General features: G+C 40.8%; 1 protein-coding gene across 1 annotated transcript in view; it reads left to right on the forward strand.

The window, feature by feature from the left end:
- The window catches only part of wnk1b (WNK lysine deficient protein kinase 1b), an 82,233-nt gene extending 66,332 nt beyond the window's left edge, over positions 1-15,901 (forward strand). Inside the window, exons 26-38 of the mRNA XM_062444151.1 lie at positions 1,352-1,426; positions 1,529-1,565; positions 1,654-1,733; positions 1,920-2,201; positions 2,306-2,577; positions 2,982-3,057; positions 3,169-3,298; positions 4,095-4,292; positions 4,813-4,905; positions 7,195-7,236; positions 8,887-9,059; positions 9,600-9,656; positions 9,943-15,901. Of these exons, the coding sequence (XP_062300135.1) occupies positions 1,352-1,426; positions 1,529-1,565; positions 1,654-1,733; positions 1,920-2,201; positions 2,306-2,577; positions 2,982-3,057; positions 3,169-3,298; positions 4,095-4,292; positions 4,813-4,905; positions 7,195-7,236; positions 8,887-9,059; positions 9,600-9,656; positions 9,943-10,383 (1,956 nt within the window). The 3' untranslated portion in view covers positions 10,384-15,901. The remainder of the gene's footprint in view (positions 1-1,351; positions 1,427-1,528; positions 1,566-1,653; positions 1,734-1,919; positions 2,202-2,305; positions 2,578-2,981; positions 3,058-3,168; positions 3,299-4,094; positions 4,293-4,812; positions 4,906-7,194; positions 7,237-8,886; positions 9,060-9,599; positions 9,657-9,942) is intronic.
- Positions 15,902-17,361: the final 1,460 nt, after the last annotated feature.

Here is a 17,361-nt window from a genome sequence, read left to right on the forward strand (position 1 = left end):
AACCTAACCCTATGTGACAGAAGCCTGAAGGGAGATCACAGTTCAAATCTTACAAAAAAACTCAAACATTACTCTTCATGTACATCAGTGATCTAAGGAGGATTTAAAATGCTTGTGAATACAACACAAACTTGCATGCATTTAAGACAATTAAATCATTTAAACATGTTTTTAATTATAGCTAATTATAGAGGATTAAAGTGGAACTAGGATGCAGACAGAAAATCAGAGAGGCAGGTAAAGAACGCAGTTGGAGAGACGGAGGGGGAGGTAGCAGACAGATGGGCTGTCAGTACTGGATAGATGCCTCACGGCAGACAGACAGTGAACTGGCTCCAGTTTCCAGACTGTTTTGTTGGGGCTGTGAATACTGCTGTCTATAAATAGATCTTCCATTTAACGGGAACAGCACGCCGAATAAAAATGTATGACTTGTAACTCTTTTATGAAAACTCTGACCTGCCAAGTTACTGACATTCACTTCTCGTCTCTTACGTAACTCCCACGGGCGAGACTTGTCCTCTTTGATTAAGATAATCCTGCTGTAGTTAAAGCTCGCCGGGGGTTTCGATTTTAATGATTTATTTTTTAATTGCAATTAAAATGCTCACGAGAAAAAAAAAAGACCCTGTGTTGTGCCCCCTGAATCACCTCACCTGTGTGTGTGACACAGGAGGGTCGGATTTGGTGAAATTTGGATGAATGATGCCCTTTGACACCGCTGTCTTTTAAATTTTATACACACACATATCCCATTTGTTGTGCAAAACAAAGTCAACATTTCAAATTATGAAATATTTTGTACTCTTTGTTCAGATTTGGTGAACCCTGAGGAAAACTTGTTACTGATTGGACCAAGAGATAGGAATGTGTTTTGCCTGCTTAGTCACAGCCGATCGGACTGAGCGTAACAATGCAGAGCTTTGTATTACTAGGGCTTGTTGATAAGGGTAAATTACTATCACAGTATCATATTTTGCCATATTTATATATATATTATGATGAGCCAGATATATGGAGAATCACAAAAAATGTACAATGAACTGTATTCCAATATTATTTCTAACTCTTTAGGTAAGTAAAACAAACACTTCATGGAATCATTCATTTGAACAGTGGACATTTGTAGATCCATTGCAAGGTAAACATGTGCTAAAAGTGAATAAGAGGTAAACGGTAACAACTTATCACCCAGCCCTAGGTGCCTCAATGCGTGTTTTTGGCTGATCTGTGCATATATGTGTGTATATATATATATATATATACACACTGCAGTGTCCGAACCCTTCTCCGTTTCTGTATTTAATTACTATCATTTTTTGTATCTAAAAGTATAATTTCCTGTCTCCAGTCCCAGCAACCTCTAGAGGACCTGGACGCTCAGCTGAGGAGAGCATTGAGTCCAGAGACTGTTCCACACTCACAGGTAAACGCATATATGTTATTCTCATTGCTCAAATCACATCATGTTTCTCATCAGTTGCGATCATAGATGCTAATCTTTTTTTTCTTCCCATGCTAACTTCAGGCTTCTCACAGTGGCATATCCTCAGCGGGACAAGGAAGTATGTATAGTATATATTTACTAAATCTGTTGTTCTACACGTCTGTTTTGTATCTGCCTGTCTGATTTTTGTAACATCTGTCTTTCAGTTCCCTTCTCCCTGGAGGATGACACTATGTCCTCTCCTGCTCCTCCTCCTCAAGGTGGAATTAAACTGGGGAGATTTAAGGTAAGACTTCCTTCATGCTATAGCCAATACAAGAATATCTATGCATTTTTTATATTACCTTAAAATGACATAATGAAGGTTTTCCTCAGCCTACGCTACCCTCATTTTCACATGAGCAGTTGATCAGTAACAGCTATATAATATCTGTCCTTCTTTCTCCCTCTTTCTCATTTTTCCACTACTTAGGTTTCGTTGGCCACTGAAGTAACTCCAGTCCAACGTCCGGCCTGCACTGAATCGTCCACCACCACCTCCTCTTCATCTTCTTCCTCGTCGTCCTCCAGCCTCTCCAGCCCGGAGAACACACTCCACAAGGACTCCATATCTCCTCTGAGAGGGGGAGGAGGACAAGGTGGAGATGTTGTGGATGGACTTCCCAAAAGGACTCTGGGAGGGTCTCACCAACCCTCCCCTTTCACCTCCCCCTGCCCCTCTCCCAAGCCCACCACTACCATTGGACGCTTCCAGGTATTTCCTGTTTGTATCTTGTAGTTTAAAACATATTTACCATTTGCCCCTACCTCCTCCTTTCCTTCCCTCTTCTTCTACAACAATTTGCTCTTTTATTCCAGGTCACCACCAACACTGAGGCCCGTGTTGGCAGATTCTCAGTCAGTCGGGCCCAGGAGCAGATCCTCGAGTCCAGGCAGAGTCCTACTCCAGCTGCCCAGGCTGCTAACGGGCCCAGTGATCCTGGGCAGAGTCCGAGTCCAGATCCCACTCATAAAACCTCTCTGCCGAGCCTAAACAACAACTCCTTCAACAACTCCTACATCAGTAGTGACAACGACTCTGAATTTGAGGATGAAGACTTCAGACGGGAAGTCAATCGCCTCAGAGATAAGTGAGTTATCTTTTATTCTCTTTTTAACCACCAGAGCCAAAACAATCCTGCTGCTCCCCAATACCCCCTTCTTTAATGGGCTAACTGCTTTGAAGAAAACTAGATCTCTTTCTACTTCCTCTCCTCTTGTTCCTCTTTTCTATTTCAGTTAAGTTAACTACCCTGAAAAAAGTAAGCTGTGCTCTGCTTCTCCTTTCTCCTTTTCTCTATCCCAAGAATGAGGTTAACCACCCACTTTCTATAACTACTTCTCTTTCTCTTCTTCTTTCCTTGAAAAGGGATGTTCAGTGTTTTTTTAAAACTAGGCTAATTTCTTGTTCCTGTTTAAATCTTAGTATTTCTTTTTTTGAAATTTGTATTCCTATTATTTTATTCTAACAATATTCCTCTCTGTATACTGCCAGGCACATGCGTGAGATTCAGGCCCTCCACTCCCGCCAGAAGGAAGAAATAGACTGTCTTTTCACCAGGCTGGGAAAGGTACAATAAAACCATCGTGGTTACATCAGTGCAGACAAAATGAACAGCATCACATTATAAAAAGGATTACATAGTGTACAGCACAAAGCAACTTGTTTGCTCTTGGTATAGGTCCCCCCAGCTGCAGTACTCCCTCCTGTTATTACCTTGACCGGCAGGAGAAGACGACCTACCAAAAGCAAATCCTCCAAATCTTCCAGAACCAGCTCCACGCACGGCAGCAAGAGTCCATTACAGCAAGGTGGGCTTCTTCAAACATTTATATTAAAGGTTCAGTTCACCCAAATCACAAAAAACACATTTTTTTCTCAGCTACTTCTAGTACTATCAAACCATGCAGATATTTATGGAGATTTATTCTGCATTTATCCTGCATGTGTTGGGCTTACAGCAATAAAAATGACATTAAAGAAAACAACATTGTCCTGATAACTGAGGATAACCACAGACCATGTTGTCTTGACGTTTGAATACAATGGGCAACATCCACCTCACCAAAACCCAGAACAAATTAAACCAAAAAGATGAAGAAAAAAATGACTTTTTGATATTTTGGCTAAACTGACACTTTAACTTTACCCTGCACATCTGAACAGTAAATTACATCAAAATATTTACCCTGATCCTTTAGTCCACAGTCAAGAAGGTCAAGATAACAAAACATTTACTCTAATGTCAAACCATCTCTTGTGTTTATGCATCCGTGTGCACATGTTTATGTGTGTGTGTGTTTGTGGGGGGTGGGTGTGTGTGTGTGTGTGTATGTGTTTATCTTCTTGGTTATTTGTGCATGTGGGTGTGCGCTGAAGCAGGCTCGGAGCTTTAAATTTTCTGACTGCTTTCCCTGTCTGTTTTTCTGTGTGTGTGTGTGTGTGTGTGTGTGTCTACGTAAATGTGTGTGTCTGGGGTGATGGGTGTCTTATCAATGTGTGTGTGTGTGTGTGTATGTGTGTGTGTGTGTGTTGCCTGTATGTGGCTCTCTGCGGTGTGTCGTTCCTGCCCTGTCCCCTCCTGCCTACGCCTTGTGCTATCTCCAGGCAGCACTTTATCCGCCCAGAGCGTCCCAACCATGTACCCCGGCCAGCTGGCTCTGTTAGCCCCAGGAGGATTAGCCGATTCAGGCAGCAGCACTCTGCTCCAACCCCTCAAACCCTCTCCCTCCAGCGACAACCTGTGTTCGTCCTACACCAGCGAGGCAGCGCTCTCTGTGCCCAGCTTGTGTGCTCCCACCCCAGGTAGGAACGTTGCTGAGAGTACCAGGCTGTTACAGGTCTCATCAATTTAAAAAAAAAAGTTCAATTCCTGAATTACAACTACACACAAATTTGGGCTGAAACAGCTCTCCTGAAATACTCTGTGCATGCAGACAAAGACAAATGCATGCAGTTGGTTTGTCTTCACTCCCTCACAACAACACACTCCTCACCTCTGTCTATCTTTCTCTATTTCTCTGTCTGTCTCTGTGAAGCAGTGTGATGGCTAACTTACTGTTACCTTCTTCCTGTGTATTCCTTCACCTGTGTCTCTTTCCTTCCCTCTCATCTATACTATTTCTCTCTTCCTCTTGTCTTGTCTGTCTATTTTTTCTTTTTTTTCTTCTCTGTTTTATGTTGCTCTGTCCCTTTCCTCTCATTTGTTTTTATCTTTTTCACCTCTCCCTCTCCCTCTCTCTCTCTCTCTCTCTCTCTCTCTCTCTACATCTTCTCCTCTTCCTTCTTCCTCTCCTCTTCTTGTTTCCCTCCTCCCTCTCTTCAGGCTGTGTAAAGTTCAGCTGGGGTTCGGAGCGTTTGGCCTTCAAGCCTGGCGGCAGGAGGACGCGCTTTCTGAGTACGCCCTGCTTGGCTCTTTGTGTGTAACGCTTTATTTCTTTGCTCTTCTCTTTTGCCCGTCGTCCTTTACTTACTTTTGTTCTAATTTTTACTCCTATATGCGTCAAGTCACGGTCTTCCTGTCTTCCCGTGGGTTTTTCTTCTTTGATGGAGGAAGATCCTATGCTTCTGATATGACCAGTGTCCTGCAGAAAACTGGTGTCTCCAAAAGAGTAATCTATTCAGGAAGTAGAGGAAAAGATTTTATAATCAAGAGAAAACAGCTGAGCGTAGACTGGGTTGAGGTACTTTGCTCAAAATTGTCCAAAAAAAACACCTTTGTAGCGAAAAACAGAGCTTTTAAATTAGGGTTCTGTTGATTACCGACAAAAAAATCCTTGTTTTGTATGTTGGAGATGAAAAGAGAAAGTTAGAGATAAAAGCTTACTGCAGGACACCGACAGTTAACACAATGACGGCAATAGTCTTTCTTATATCTGAGAGCTTCCCATAGTTATCTTCACTTACCTTTAATCTTCTTTCCACTATTTCTTTCTTTCTTTCTGTCTTTCTTTCTGTCTTTCTTTCTTTCTTTCTTTCTTTCTTTCTTTCCTGTTCGCTTTCTACAGGGGAAGTAACATAAAACTTCTTCTTATTCACCAGCAACATGAGTGAATAGCTGAAGAATAATGCTGGCAATATTCTGTATTTTTACTGGCAAAAAATGTCATGAAAAGACCCACAAAAAAAAAAGTGTTAGTCTGAACACTTTGCAACTTCCCTTCCTCTGTGTGTTGCCCAGTTTACGAACTTTCTTTTTATTCCTAACAGAGGAATACAATATATTACGCTACTAGACTACACAGATAATACTTTAAAGTAGGGTTGATTCATTAATGATTTTGCTCTTTTCATGGGATTTATTGACAAAAACAAAAAAAATAATATCACTATATTTATCTTATATTTATTAAGTCCCTGCAAAAGTGGTTAACAGATAAGAAACATTTATAATAACAAAGTCTTTTAATGAATTAAGCTGATTAAGCCTACAGCAATATGAGTCGTTTCTAACATCAAACATAATAAGCAGCCAGTAGCATACTTACAGTTGTTTAACGCTCCATTTCATCACTAACCGTTAGAAGTTAGAGGTCCATCATATGGTTTTGTTTGTGTGTTAGTCTGAGATTCAATCCCTGACCGCTTCCAATTCTTAACTTTGCCTCCATGAACAAAAGCAGACTAACAAGGAAAGACAAGTTCAGACCTGATGACTTGAGATTTCTGTCAGACAGTTGTGTTTTGTTTTTGTTTTTGTTTTTGTTTCTTTGAACAGGAACTGTATTATTTATTTTTTAATTAGACCGGATTCATTCTTATTTTTTTACCCGTTTAAGCACAGTTCTGTTCAAGTACTGTGCATCAGTTCATTATTTATTTATGACTAAGAAACCGTCTTTTTCCAATATGTAGTGTTGGTAAGATTTGTTGTTTATGAATGCTTCTGAACTCTCTGCAGCTCAGACCCCTTCTCTTCCTTCCTTCCTTTACTCACTCCCCGTCCTCCACCCCACTTCCTCCCTCACCTGTCCTCCTATCACTTGGCAGCCAGGAGGGGACAGAGACAGACCTGGGTCTCAGTAACATGCTGCTGTATTAGCTTTACTCTGAATCCATGCTTAATGACTTTTGATGCATTTGAATCCTATATTTGACCCAGTTCTGGTGTGGTGGCCGTTTGAGCTATAGGGAGGACTCAGAAGCACTTCAGAAACGGGGGGTTGGTTACCCAAAAAGCATCCGAAAGCTTTGAGGCGGTGTATAAGTACTATACACAGTAACTATTCAGTAGTACACCTTTTGAAAAATAGTGTAGTACAATTATTGGCATCGAAAAAAAGTGCAGTTTTTTACACTGCTTAAAATACATATCATCTTTAAAAGTGTGCTTAAAGCTGCACTTCCTCAAATGTTTGTCTACATTATCATGGCCTTTTTTTTACTCAGTTGTTTATTTGTATATAGATGGTGGCCTTGTAATTTGACATGTGGTCAGCCTGTCTCACAGTGCAGCTTATACAGATACACATCATGACACTGACTCCAATTAGCTTTTCTTGCAAGGGTATTTCTGCACTGTGTGACAGGGACTGTGTTTTTTAAGATGAAATTTGGGCAACTCAACCCCAAAGGTGTTATTCATTGACTACTACAAGTTCAAATAATCGAAATAGGATGCAGTATGTGTTTGGGTGTTGGGTGTTGCGTGCAGGGTTTAACTCTGACTCTCTTCCAATCCTTCGATCGTTGTCTTCCGGCTGCACAGGGAAGATGGTGAAAAAAGTCTGCCCCTGCAACCAGCTCTGTAGTAACTATCTCTGTTTTTGGACTTTTTCTTCCCTCCATCCATTCTCCTCCTCCATCCTCGCATTTGCTCTGCCACGCTTTCACCTGCACACTCTGATGCCCTTTTAAATGGTACACTCTGACCCTCTGCCAGATTTGAGATCAGTTCAGTTCAGCTATTTCAGTTGCTGCATCTAATAGGAATCAAGACAACTGAAATGAGGCTGAAATGACTGAACTGACCGGCCGTCATCGATTCAAACTGACAGTGCATGCACCTGCACCTGCGCTCTCTCTCTCTCTCTCTCACACACACACACACACACACACACACACACACACACACACACACACACAAACACACACACACACACACACACACACACACACACACTAACTCACCTAAACAGCTGTTCACCACTCTGCCATGAAAAGCTGCCTCTGCTCCCTCCCTTTTCCTCTTCTCCCTCATCATGGCTTGTGGTCTGGACTACATTGCCCAGAATCCCATGCTGCTGCAGTCACTCATGACTCAGCTTCTTCTCATTCTTATTTTCCTCCATTTTATTTAGCATGACATGACAGTTTTTCTCAGATTACATTAGTTTATACTGGATAATCCCTGAATATTATATGTCCCTTCTCATTAGATATCTGATATAGATCATATAAATAATCTTCAGCAGTGCTGCTTTAGGTTCAATTAGTCTTTGAAGGAAATGTGATCATTACATTGTTCTGTAACTCTAATCTGGATTTCAGATAGATAGAAATGGCAATGAAAGAGAGAATGGTTTTAACTTGTTAGAAAATCATTAAAATACAGTGTTCCTTCAAGTCATAATAATAAAATGCACTATTAGGCTAGGATGATATAATAAAACTGTATTTTATATTTCTCTCTCAATCAATTCTATTGATTTATTTGAATTGGTAGATAGGCACTAACATGAAGAAGTACAGTCTTGGAACATGCTGTGATTATGCTATGATCGTGGTACTAGTATATTGTATCATATACAATATAATTTTAATCTATGCTAAATGCTACATAGCACAACACATTCATGCAGACACCCTGGGCAGTTTGCAGTGTGTGTTTCTTTTTTTTCCTGCAGTGAGTTTGCTATGATGAATTTAATGCTGAGAGTTGGTAAAAAAAAGAAGCAAACTGACCATTGCTGTTAGAGAGCTTGAGTGCCATCTAATGTACAGAAAATGAAATACAGATCTGAGATCAGTGATACACAGGGCAACAGTGGGCTGGCACACCACTGCTTTTCTGTGTAGGAGCATCTTGTAGGTGAATGCTGTCTGTTCTCTGACACCTTTACAGCTCGCTCAATGTATATCTAATCTGAGCCAATATAAATCTTTAGAGAACATACTGCAGATGGACAATAATATTTTGAAAAAAGATGCAGTATTTGTCAGAATTATTGGTAAAAGTGGCCATGTCCTGGTTAAAATGTTGCTCTAATATTATAATAATATATAATTCTCTTGTTCCTGTCTGTCATCATTATCTTCATCATTAAAACTAAACAGTCTTATCAAGTGACCATCATAACATGTCAGAACAGGACCTGCATTCACATTCATCCCAATAATGATTGAACAACATCTCACATCCTTTACTCCTCTCCTCCCCCCTCTCCATCTCTCTTCACAGGGACCAATAGCACCAACGCAGTGAGCGGTTCAGGCGGTTTGGGTCAGAGCCAAGGGGGCTCTCAGTGTCTGCCCCCAAATATATCAGCCCCCCACCAGAGGAAAGGAACATTCACTGATGACCTACATAAACTGGTGGACAACTGGGCCAGAGATGCCATGAACCTCTCACAGGTTTACTGCCGCTTTTTTTTATTCATTCATCCAAGTACAAAGTTGTTTTGACATTGAAAATGTTCCTTTAACAATGACTCACCAGAGCCTTTATTTAGTTTACCAGACATAAAGACAGATGGGGTGAAAGAAACTTAACTCTAAATGGTAGTTTGTGAGAAGCCAAAAGTGGCTGGTAGAGTAAATAAACTTCAGCTAAAACCGCCTGGCATTTGGCTGATGATATGTTTATATGACCCGTTTCCATTTGGCACTTTATGTGCATTTGCCATGTCAGTAACTGCTGAATCTGGTGAAGTGGTAGCGGACATTTATCACATTTGATTTGTTTCATGTCTGTTAGCTACATGTTGCCTTAAAGGTTAGAAAAAGTTTCACAGTTACTCCACACTGTGTTAAAATAAGGGCTTTGAAACCAGAGTCAAAAGCACAATAAATTCTTAATGTTGACCAAATAGTTATTTTGTGTTATTAATTATTATGTGTTCCATAATTTGATGTGCAGGTCAGTGAATTGAACTAAACACTATTCTTTTTCAGGGTAAGAGGAGTGCCAAACAGCTGCAGCAGGCCCCGGCGCAGGGACACAGCTACGAGGTTAGATTAAGAACACACACACACACACACGTACACACACACACACATAAGTTGCTTAGAGAGTCAGACAGATACTGTAAATTTTGCATCGTGAAAATGCAAAATGGGTGTCTACCGTAACTATTGTCAAAGTTCCAAAACGTGAGGTGAACATGTGTAAAAATGCTCCCCGAAAATCAAAAAACACTTCCATTAAATAAAATGTTTGCTTGATTGAGATTAAAGTGTTTTGCTACATAATTGACCATTTCTTTTTCTTTATCTGATGTACCCCCCACCTTTCCAGGCTATCCAGTCAGCCAGTCTGAGCAGGAAGTACTCCGCTCCCGGCCAGCTGTGCCCGAGCAGCATTGGAGGTTCCGCCCACCTCCCCACAAACCCCACCTCCGCTACCTCTATGGCTGTCCGCAAGGGCTCCCTGTGCCACCCCCCCACCTCTTCCACCCCACCTCAACCCCAACCTCCCCAGTTCATCCACTACACCCCCACCGCTGCCTACAGTGCACAATGGTCCGGACCAGCTCACGGCCTGTCGAACCAACACCAGGCGCCGACGCAACCCGGGCCTCTGCTGGTCAGCACCTCCCAGCCCCTGGGCCCCTACCCCACCACAGTTGGCGGACAGGGCCAGATTTCCGGGCAGGGGCCTCTCCAGGCTTTCCATCTAAACAACGCTCTGCAGAAGTCAGTCAGCAACCCAGGAGGACCCAACCTGAGGACCACGTAGGGCTTGGGGTGAGGGCTTGTTTAAATCACGGCCCGACTGGACTGGTGCGGAGTGGAGCACTTTGGGCTAGATCGGCCAGAGAGGATGGAAGAAGTGGAGGAGCGCGCAGAACGAGGAGTTTTACTTTACACAAACTGACCTGACCAAGAGGTGAGAAGGAGGAAAACAAAGGAAATGAAAAGAAGACGAGAGAGAAAATCAGGAATGCGACGTCGCCACCTCCACAGTTAGTGTGATGCATCTCGCCCCCCCCCCGTGCTTCCATCCACGTGTGTGAGAAGCTTTCACAAATGCAGTCACACAATCTCCCTTTCTGCTGCGTTTGACTGTGGGCTTGTCACAGCCAGCCAAATGCTCGAGGATAAAGGAAAAGACTCATGAGTGCAATGTTAAAAGGCCAAAGAGGTTTTGACAGGGTGTTGGACTGGTGTTAATAACCGTTTGCGTGTGAGGTAATGTGTATGGGCTCTAACAGCTTGGTCACACGTGTTGTATTTTGTGCTCTAAATTGAGTGAACAGCTCTGTACATGGAAGGGTAAGGTGAAGAGGAGAGGAGAGGTCCATGATATTATTAAAAACGGAGAAACTAAGAGTGTTGGTGAATCAGCAGCTGCAGAGATATTTGGGCTCTTTGAACAATGATAGTAGAAATATGAGGAAAACAAGCAAAGGGGGAGAGGACATGTTACATTAGGTTTAGGGGGAGAAATGTTATGGCCAGCTTTTACAAAACCTCCTTTAGTCCACACAGCACCTCTTATAGTTTCTTGCTGCAGCAAAAAACTTGGAAAAGCTGTTTTTTGGTTGTCAGCAGCCTTCTGTTGCTAGAAGTGTAAATAACAAACTTCTAGCTTTCAGCATTTTAAGCACTAAAAATGTTCTCAACAACATGCAACAGTGCACTTTTACCATAAAATTGAAGGTGGAATCAAATCCATAAAGAAGTAACTGGTGGACACAGAAGGGAGCATGGCTGGCCATCACATTAGTGCTCAGTGTCAATATCAAAGGATGCACAAGAGGCTATATGGCTCTGAAATCAAACAGTGGCAGCAGTTTGCATCATTAACGCTCACAAAGAGATGGATGCAAATAGCAGCAAATTGGAGCTTTGATGTCAGGTAAGAGCACAGCGACTGAGTTCATTACATTTGAGTTCAGTTTTTGTTGCCAGGAATTCTCCTCAAACTCATTCGAAGCACAAAGAATCGAGAACAAATCAAGAACAGATCAAACACAAGTTGAGATTTTTGAACGTTTGGAGGTAAACTGACCTCGAGCCTGTTTAGTCTTGTGCTTTTCAACTTGAGAAAAAAACCTTTGACAGCCGCTCCTCCATTACCTCCTGTGTGTTGTTCCTCCTTACTTCTTAGAAACCATTCAAAGAGTTAGAGAGAGGTGGAGATTAGAAAAGGAGATGAAGAGTGAACCAAGTGTTTGTATACAGTAACAGTCAAACACCTCATCTGTTTCCTGTTACACTGCTTACATTGCTGTGTTGCACCGTTGCTTAGAGTACTGAATAGAAATGGCAGATTTGGCTCCTGCATACTAAATGCCTCTCGACCAATCACAACTCCGTCTCTTCCTCCATCCCTCTCTCCGGCTCTGTGTTGCCATTTGAAGCAATAACAACAGAAACCTTTTTGAAGGAAAAAAAAAAAAAAAAAGCCCAAACATGAGAGATCTCAGCGTGAAAAAGTGGCCTTGTTATCAGAATAATATCAGAGTCCCTGTACAGTTTGTGTCGCTGTTTATTTTTAAGAGTGTCAGCTATGATGATTCCATTTTATTGTTTCATTTTTGTTTTGTTTTGTTTTTTGTTGGGTTTGTTGTGCTTGCTGCCCCCAGCTAGCAATCTGATACAAACACACACACACACACACACACACACACACAACGCATGAGACATTCATATAAATACATTGACCTGCATACACACACAGTCATGCACAGACTTATGTAAATACACACACACACACACACACACAGTATTGGAGGCGTAGCAGCCATTTAACCGACATAGATTTATAGACTAATGCCTCAGTTCTTAGTCTCCTCATTAGGTTGGTTTCAACATTTGGATTGAAATGATTGCAATGTACATTATTTTCATCATTATTGTTGTTAATGATTATTATTCTATTTAAAAAGAAACAAAAAACAAAAATGTGTTCTGTCGATGGACCTGTTATACGCGCACATCGGTGTACGATGTGGAAACACTGTGATTATTGTTGTTTATTATTAGCAAATGTTGTTGGACAACATTAGTTTTAGGGTGAAATGTCACATATTAAAAAAAAAAAAAACAAGCAGAATGGTTTGGGGTCCTTTCACTTTCAATTCAAAAATGTGAAAATTGATAATAACCCTCTTCTTCAATAATAGTCCTTACATTCAGTTACTAAGGACATAATCACAAAAAATGCCTTACCGACAACTATTCAACCACAGTTTCAGTCGAGCGTTATACTGTAACTGATTGAACTGAAAGTCGAAACTGACCTCCAAGCCCGATTACAAAGACAGACAGGAGTGAACGGCAGGATAGTTGATATTTAGATAATAAAGTAATGCTAGCTATTTTTTTCTTAATACAGTACTTATATATCAGACACTTTAAAATAGCCCTCCTCTTCCCTTTCTCCCTGGTTTTGTTAGATGAATGTGAATGTATAAACCAATGGTGTCCATTTTATTGTACTTGAAAAAATGAAAAAAGTCTGTCTTTTTATTTTCTTTGATCTCTTTGCTTCTCCCCCCCCCCCCCCCCCCCCTAGAACCTCCGGTGAACACTGGAGGTACTTACTAGTGCCTTGCATCCTTCCTGTTGCTTCTTTTTGTCCAGGGTGGGGTGGAGGACTTGGGTTAAAGTAAGCACACTCGACAGCATGTGTGGAGTCGCTTTGAAGTGTGGGCCTGGTGTTGATAGGGCCTGGTGTTAGTGGAGCAGGCGTGCTGGAAGATGATTGGCTGTTGGTAGCAGCAACTGTGATGCAGAAAAGTCTCCTTAATTTGAATAAACAAATCTGCATCTTCAGATTTAAAAAAAAAAATAAGAGCTGTTAACAGTGTGAAGTGTCTGGCAGATGCACGCTGGGCTTAACCTGCACACGAGGTCTGACTGTGTCTAAGGCCCGGTTACACCACCAACAGGATCAAAGGCTGAGTTTATCAGTGCCATTTTTTTCAGGGTTTTAAATGTAGATAATGGGGAAAAAAGGGAGGGGAAATATTTTTTCAGTTTTTAGGAGGGAGTTGATAAGGATTGTATTTGAAGCTTGGACCACTCTGTACTTAAGAGGCGCTGGCCCAGGTGCAGCATTAATACAGTGGATTTGAAGATATATTATTTTTAAATGCTAACTAATCTCTAGCATGATACAGATTATATACATGGAAAAATAAATCGGAGGCAAAAAACATCTGAAATCAATGAGGCGAGGTTTAAGAAACTCCTCTAAACTTTATGTTTTGATACTTTTCTTATCGTACATTAAAGCGTAGGTGCAGGCATCTCTTCACTTCAGTTTCCAGTGAAATTACCACAACTGAAACTGAAATTGACCACATTAAGTGAGCATATAGAGCCATGACCACATCCACAAATACAATATGTTGCAATGCATTTACAGATTTAGTCAAAAAACATGTATTGGGCCAGCAGCACTGCACTGTCCTTTTAACAGATTTGGATGGAAATGCCTCCTCGTTTGAGAATAGCTGCAAAAAAAAAAAAAAAGTAAGCATCTGGAAAAATCCTATCCCCACTGTATGTTTGTGATGCTGCACTGTTGGGGTTTAACAGGTTTCACAGAAACGGCCATGCAAACCAAAAATGTTAGACCTGCGGGCGTCACAGTGCTAGAGGTGGTGTGTGTGTGAGACGATGGTTATGATTGTACTGCGAGCGATGATGATGATGATGATGGATGATGGAAGTGATTGGTTTTGAGATTTAAGGCCTTGACACCCTTGTCCTCCTCTTTTTCTCTTTTCATTTGTCAGCACAAATGAAACATATCTGGTACAAACTTTGACATTCACTTAAAAAAAAAAAAAAAAATTTTTTTTTTTTTTTTTTGCTGGGAATGGGTGTTCTGGGTTCAAATAGAAAAAACATGAAGCGGTTACTTTGTAAAAGTTTGTACAAAGAAAAAAACAACAACATAGCTTTTGCCTGTTTTTTTTTGGTGATATTTTCCATTTCTCATGAATAACAATGCAACATTTTTACTACTAGGCAAGTTTGGTTGAAGCTGTGAATAATCTTTGAGCCACTTTGCTTTAGTTCTGGTCATGATGATTCTTGTTTATCATGATTTTGTTAAGTCAAAACCTTTAACGATGCCGCCGACTCAGTGCCATTTGACTTTTTTGTCAGTGGAAAGGAAAACATCAGAGGTGAAGAGTTACAAAAAATGAGAGTGTATTTACCTGCTTTTTACTCACTGGAGCTGTTTTGCTTGCCAGGTAACATCCTGGGTTTTCACTTTGCGATTGCTCAACCTCAAATTATTTTCCACAGTAGGAATATGATCATTTTGCTGTCTCTCTACTACACATGTACTATGAAAGGAATGCCTTCTGTGCAATGGCTGCAAAGCAATATTATTTAAAGTCGCAGTATGCTATCAAGCTGTGCAGTTACAGTTATTACACCGATGCTGGAGGACTTGTGTGAAGTTTTTTTTTTTGGAGTTGTAGTGGAGGACTGTTACTATGAAGGCTCAAGAGGTATCCGGTGTGGGCACTCTTTTTTGGAGAGTTTCCTGAAGTGAAAGGTGGATAAGAAGGAAGATACTTTTCTCTTGTGGCACAAACATTGTAGCAATAGTTTTTAACTCACACACGTTTAGAAATCAGTTTCTGTTGGTGTTTTTGCGTTTTCAGAACTCGCTTACCCTTTATGCTTTTTACTGTAGAAGTGCCCACATGTTTTTAAAAAATGCCTTTCATTGCACCGACAGATCAACACATACACACACACACACACACACACACAAATACATATAGATTCATTCAGTGCATCTCCTCGCTGTTTCACGTCGCTTGCTCCTGTGGAATGATGTCGAGTCTCGAGCACAGCAACAGTTTCTCAGACTGTTACTGCAAACTTTTATTTCTTTTCAACATGTTCATTATGTTTCTATTCACTCCGATGTTCTCACATTTTTTCATTATTCTTTATTTCTCACTTGTTTGATCCGCAGTTTTAATGTCTCTAGCGGCACCTAACTTAAGTGGTTTCATTTTCTGTATTGTATTTGACGTTGTACAAAAGTGGTTGAATAAAAAACAACAAAAAAAAAACAACACCTGATGAATGAATGAAAGAAAAAAACAAAAAAAATACATGTAGGGAGTCATTGGCAGCCTTTAACGGTATGTTTTGCACTAAGTATAGAGTGTTCAAGCTTCATATTAAAAAGAAACTTTGCGCTTTGCGCTACAATACAATGGAATTTGTTACTTTATTTGTAAAAACTTAATAAATAAAGTTGTTTAAATGAATGGGAGTGGCTGGACTTTAATGCAGAATTTAGGATGTTGTAAACGTCAGTAAAATGATGACAGTCTCTCTTCTGTTTACTGTATATTTTAATATTCAGAATGACGTCTTCTCACCAGGCCTTTGGGTCACCATGGAGACAGATGGATGTACAGACGGAGAGATGGACAGACAGGTACACGGTGATAAAGACAAATAGTAAACAGCACTGATAGTTTTATGTTGTTTTACTGAAAGGTTTGTTTTTGAGATGTCGTAACTTTTTGGGATCTTGCATGTTAAGTTTAATTTTCTCACCCATTAAAAAGCCTTTTGTTTTTTTTTTAATTACCAAAAATAGTTGAAATGTCAACCAGTATAAAATAGAATACCATGGATGTGTTATCATTGTATTGATTGGTGTTGTTATGGCAAATTTTCAATTTCACTATGACGAGTAGGGACGAGACAAATCTCATAAATCTTAGTATTGTCACAGTTAACCTTTGTGTCGTCCTCCCGGGTCAAATTGACCCAGTCTGTACCTTCTTTCCTCCCTTCCTTCCTTCCGTCTGTCCTTCCTTCCTCACTCCTTCTCTCTTTCTTTCCTCCCTCCGAACTTCCTTCCTTCCTTCTTTCTTCCGTCCTTCCTCCTTTCCTTCCTTCCTTCCTTCCTTCCTCCCTCCTTTCCTTCTTTCTTCTTCCCTTCTATCCTTCCTTCTTCCTTTCCTTCCTTCTTCCTCCCTTCTATCCTTCCTTCCTCCTTTCATCCTTCCTTCCTCCTTCCTCCCTTCCATCCTTCCTTCCATCCATCCTTCCTTCCTTCCTTTCCTTCTTTCTTCCGTCCTTCCTCCTTTCCTTCCTTCCTTCCTTCCTCCATCCTTTCCTTCTTTCTTCTTCCCTTCTATCCTTCCTTCCTCCTTTCATCCTTCCTTCCTCCTTCCTCCCTTCCATCCTTCCTTCCATCCATCCTTCCTTCCTTCCTTTCCTTCTTCCTCCCTTCCATCTTTCCTTCCTTCCTTTCCTTCTTCCTCCCTTCCATCTTTCCTTCCTTCCTTCCTTCCTTGCCTGTTCCTCGAGGACAACAGGAGGGTTAACTGATGCTCAGAGCATGGTACACAGCACAAAGTTAGTATGCAGTATGCACCCAGATGAAAAACTGACTGCTTATTCCACCAAACATCCTTATCTGTTTGAGTTCCCAAGGCACTGTGTCAATCTTGCTACCATCTGACACACCATTTTACCATTTGCCTTTTTGACAATAGTTGGCCTGTTATCATATCCTCTGCTCACATTTCCAAAGACAAGATACACATTACTTCTGTTACACTGATAATATCTTACTATGTAATCATGCTGTAACTCTCTCAGTTAAAGATTACATGGTAAGATTCAGAATGATCAAATATAGTTCAGCATTCAAATGTGCAATATTAATTAATTAATTAAATTCTCTTCATTGAAATGCATCAGAATGGCT

The sequence above is a fragment of the Scomber scombrus genome, chromosome 22, assembly GCF_963691925.1.
Source record: "Scomber scombrus chromosome 22, fScoSco1.1, whole genome shotgun sequence".
NCBI classification, from domain to species: domain Eukaryota; kingdom Metazoa; phylum Chordata; class Actinopteri; order Scombriformes; family Scombridae; genus Scomber; species Scomber scombrus.